The sequence below is a fragment of the Stomoxys calcitrans genome, chromosome 2, assembly GCF_963082655.1.
Source record: "Stomoxys calcitrans chromosome 2, idStoCalc2.1, whole genome shotgun sequence".
Classification (NCBI taxonomy): domain Eukaryota; kingdom Metazoa; phylum Arthropoda; class Insecta; order Diptera; family Muscidae; genus Stomoxys; species Stomoxys calcitrans.
In genome coordinates this window covers 152404844-152409618 of record NC_081553.1, presented here as the reverse complement: position 1 = coordinate 152409618, position 4775 = coordinate 152404844, and the positions used below count along the sequence as shown (strand labels likewise).

The 4775-nt window shown below is 35.6% G+C and overlaps 1 protein-coding gene across 1 annotated transcript; it reads right to left on the bottom strand.

The window, feature by feature from the left end:
• Positions 1-1527: 1527 nt before the first annotated feature.
• LOC106094452 (fork head domain-containing protein FD4-like) lies at positions 1528-3080 on the bottom strand. Its single transcript, XM_013261667.2, has 2 exons — positions 2869-3080; positions 1528-2811 (listed from the first exon to the last, which is right to left on the bottom strand). Exon 2 carries the CDS (start codon positions 2749-2751, stop codon positions 1537-1539), a length of 1215 nt encoding a protein of 404 aa, XP_013117121.2. The 5' UTR covers positions 2752-2811; positions 2869-3080; the 3' UTR covers positions 1528-1536.
• Positions 3081-4775: the final 1695 nt, after the last annotated feature.

Here is a 4775-nt window from a genome sequence, read left to right as displayed (position 1 = left end):
CTTTGACACCATGTCTGAAATCCCACGTGATCTGTCAAATACTAATGCATGAAAATCCTAACCTCAAAAAAATCACCCTTTATTACAAACCGAATGACGAAATTAGTGGAGGGTATAAAAATGTTTTGCAAATTTCTAAAATTGCAAACCACAGATTCCCACGTTCTTAACACTTTTAAGTAACCCCATACGTCTTCTAACCCAAATTGTAAGAGTTTTATGTCTTAGCCATTAAAGTATGAGAAAAAAATGTTCCGACTAACGAAAAGGCGCCACTTTTTTATAGGCGAGTCCGAACGGCGTGCCGCAGTGCGACATCTCTTTGGGGAGAAGCTTCTGTACATGGCATGACATAGCGTTAAGAGGATAACCACCGACATGCCAACCTCTGCACTACGGTGGCTCCAGAAAACGTTAGTCTACTTAAAAGTTTCATTTTGTACGTTATTTTGGTCTCTTTGAGCACTTTGCATAAAATTAATATTTATTTTTTTTATTATTTAAGACACAATTCTATCTACAAACTGCAAATATCATGGCAATATTTCTATACACTCCGATTTTATAGCTCCTCAAAGTTACAGTTTATTTAAAAAAAATTAATTTATTTTTACTTCAAATCTATTATTCATGATTGGAATTTTTCAAATTTTATTGCAATATATTAATTTTTCTTTCCAAATATGTATAAAGGTGTAACGTATCCTCTTTATTATATTTTCAAGTTGTAAAAATTCCGCCGGAGATGTTCAAACGCCCCTTTAAATCTTATGGGCTGACCTCGTATTTCGCGATTTGCGAAGATATATTCAACAGATTTTTAACATAAATACAGATACACATTGCTTGCAAAATTTACAATAATACTGATTTTTGTTTTTAAATCCCATTCTTGGCTCAAAACTTAAGCAGCTTAAAATCAAAAAATGTAAAACATACATTGTAAAGTTCTAAAATTATTCACAATTTTTTTCGATTTGGGGACACTGTGCGCGGTGCCCTCCATAACTAAAGATGCCATGTCATTTTGGCCATGAACTTTCCATAATGGAAGAGGGGCAAACTTCTTACATCAATAAGTGCTGTACGATTCACATTTGAAACAGCTTGATGAGGGACCTCGCTTTTATAAGCGAGTTTGTACGGCGTGCCACAAGGTGGCACCTCTTTGGAGAGAAGTTTTACCATAACATAGTACCTCACGAGTGTCTACACCACATCTGAAATATTTTCTGATGTTAACTCCAGGATTCAATCGCAGGCGTTCGGCTTCATAGGCGAGCACGCTAACCTCTTCGCCACTGTGGCTTCCATAACCATTTTGTTAAATTGAAACAAATCATGTGTGATAGTTAATATTAAAATTAATTTGCAATACATTGCAATTAACTTATATACTCTTTTTTATATTTAAATATTTCCTTTACATTTTTAATAATAGTCTACGACAAAGTTATTGTTCTATTTACATAAATTTCTAAGCTTTTTTATTACACAAGTTTACATCAATAAAAAATAGTAAGCCATTTATAATATTTAAATTGCGGAAGGAGATATACGTTGAAGAATACCTGCTGAATGATGAAGAATGTGTGGAATATGTAAATTGTGTTCAGAATTGTAGCTGTGATGCAAATTGCTCAGCGCATTAGGCACCGCCAAAATAGAGTTAGGAACAGGTAAATCAAACAAGTGAATATTGGCGGAATGTGGCAATTGGGAACTTCTTCCATTAACTCCAGTCGTGTATTGAAGTAACGAAAGACTGGAAGCAGTTGTTATGGTATGCATTGGCGGAAGAGGCGCATATAATTTTTCATTGTTTATTCTTTTAATTTCGTTATATTTTGCAGGTGAAGCTATGTTAATTTGGGCTACTTGTGGTTCTGGCACTTCATCGCCATACATCTTAACAAGATCTTCCATATCGTGAATTTCTTTACTATAACAATCAATACGTTTGTTGGATTTTAGTTCGTCAGGTGTTATTAAACTTTCAATTGTAAATGGTCTCTTTGGTCTACAAGGGGTGAATTGCAATGAATTTGTGCTAAAATTTCCACTTGAACTTGAAAAATGCTTCGGCGAACACGATGGCAACATTGATACCGAAACATCATCAACGCGACTAACATCATTCTCGGTTGAGATAATAGAATTTGGCGATGATCTGATATTAAACACTTTTAATGTGGGGACATCTGTCATATAAAAGTTAGCGTTATGTACCAGGTGTGCTGTGGCATCAATTACTCCTACAGGTTCCGAGAGTTTACTGCCGGAACAGTTTGAATTAAAAAAAAATCTGTTCAGATTTGCGAGGGCTGCTAACTCTTCATTTAGTATATCTTTGTCATTCTTGTGTAATTTAAAGCGCTTTCTTCTGCGAAGTAAGCTTCCATTTTCGAACATGTCAAATGCCTGTGGATGCAATGCCCAATATGCCCCTTTGCCTGGCCTATCTGGCCTGCGAGGTACTTTTATAAAGCAGTCGTTGAAACTAAGGTTGTGTCGCAATGAATTCTGCCACCGTTGAGTGTTTCTTCGATAATAAGGAAAACGATCAGTAATAAATTTGTAAATTTCATTCAGTGGCAGCATTTTTTCCGGTGAACTCCATATAGCCATTGCAGTTAACGAAATGTATGAATAAGGTGGTTTCTGATCACCATACGACTCGCGGGATGGTCTTGGCATATTTAATTGCCTAGCTGTATTTACCGAAATAGCTGACGTTGTACAATAACACATCAATTGATAATATGGAGTTTACTTAGCAAGCGTTGAACATTTGAGTTTAAATAAAATATCCTAGCAAATATTATTTTATATTAAAAAGTATTAAATTATTTTAACTTGTAGTCGTACCAAGTTCCGGCGGTTTATAAAAATGTACAAAACCTTATTTCGTTTTCGTTGTTACTGACCGGCTTCAATTGTGTTGAGGCTAATATTTACATAAAATTAAGGCGTGAGCACTTTCATCGTAAACCAGCCAAAACACCAATCGCAATAGAGAATAAAATTGAATATTCTCTATATATAAAGCAATGACAATACATTTATACTCAGCCGCTGTGTGTGCGTATTTCCACCACCATTTCCATCCACTTAAGTCCCTTAACCAAAACAAGTTGTCCTAAAACAGCCAATCAGTATATCGACTCATACAGTCATCAAATTGTTATGGGACAAAGTTGCCACATGGTTAAAGTAAATGCGTACAGTTGGGCTTCGATTATCCCTGATTCGATTAAACGAGAACATAAATTATCCGGGGTCGATTACGAAAGAAAAATATTTTTATTTTAATTGATTTAACTGCGATAAATGGCCAGTTTGCCCATCTCAAAGTCAAACTTTCATGTAAATCTGAACGACAATTAATAAAAAATTAACATGGTTTGTAGCTTATTCATAATCTAATAATTACTTATCTCTAACCATCGTTTTTAATTACTTTTACATGTCGATGTTTAAGAGGAAAATCCTGCCGCACAAGCTAACCAATAGTTGAAAAATAAGTACTAATGTCCAAGCATACAAATTGTTCGGAATAGTAACTAAAAATAACTACAGTTGAACCGCGATTACCTTGGCCTCTATTAACCGGTTACCCCAGTTACCCAACATGCTGTGCTTTTGGTTTTGTACTTCCATTAACCGTGGTTTGCCTATCTTATCCATGCTTCAAAAATGATACCTTTATTAACAGTGCTTTCCTCTGTTATTATTGCACCATTCACATTTTTTGATGTAAAATTCTGTGATTCTCTTTTTACTTCCAGTTAAAGTTAAAACTTAACCGGCCAAGGTGTTTGTTCGAAAAAGACTCCAACTACAATACAGAAAAAATGTTAACTGAATTAAATCTTAGTAAATACACATTTCCTTTGATTTGTTATTAGAAAAATATGATGTAGGCAAGCAAACTTAACGGGATTTAATGCAAAATAAGAAGTTAATTTTCAAATATGCCTCTAGAAATTTAACAAAGAGTGCAAAGTGCTATTGCTTATATATGTATGTTACCAAAATTGCAAATTTTGTCCACGAACATTCCATTAAGGAACATGGCCAAACTACTTACATATCAATGAGTGCAGTCCGATTCAAGTTTAAGCTCAATGGACAGGCCCCTCCTTTTTATAGCCGAGTCCGAACGTCGTGTCGCAGTGCGACACCTCTTTGGAGAGAAGTTTTACATGGCATGGTACCTCACAAATGTCAGCATTAGGAGTGGAAAACCACCGCCGAAAATATTTTCGATGGTCTCGCTAGGATTCGAACCCAGAGGTTCAGCGTCATAGGTGGATATGCTAACGTATGCGCTACGGTGGTCATATATAACAATTTGGTTTCAGACAGCAGACATGATTTCGCCAAATCTTTGAACATCAAGAAAGCTGCTATATTTTGGGACACAAGTTTAACACAATGTTTGGAGCAAACTGCTGCCCCACGATAACGAATAGGGGAATTATAACGCTATTATACAATTAATAACGCCTGGATTTTCAGTTAATGACCTCTCAAAGTAGATGGAGGTCGATGGTGATGTCACATCCTGCCCTACTGTAGCCGATGGCATAATAAATGGTGATTTTTTTGAGGTTAGGATTTTCATGCATTAGTATTTGACAGATCACGTGGGATTTCAGACATGGTGTCAAAGAGAAAGATGCTCAGTATGCTTTGACATTTCATCATGAATAGACTTACTAACGAGCAACGCTTGCAAATCATTGAATTTTATTACCAAAATCAGTGTTCGG

What these genes read in the sequence shown, in the direction of transcription:
- LOC106094452 (XM_013261667.2), bottom strand. Translation starts at nt 2,751, where the DNA reads ATGTGTTATTGTACAACGTCAGCTATTTCGGTAAATACAGCTAGGCAA.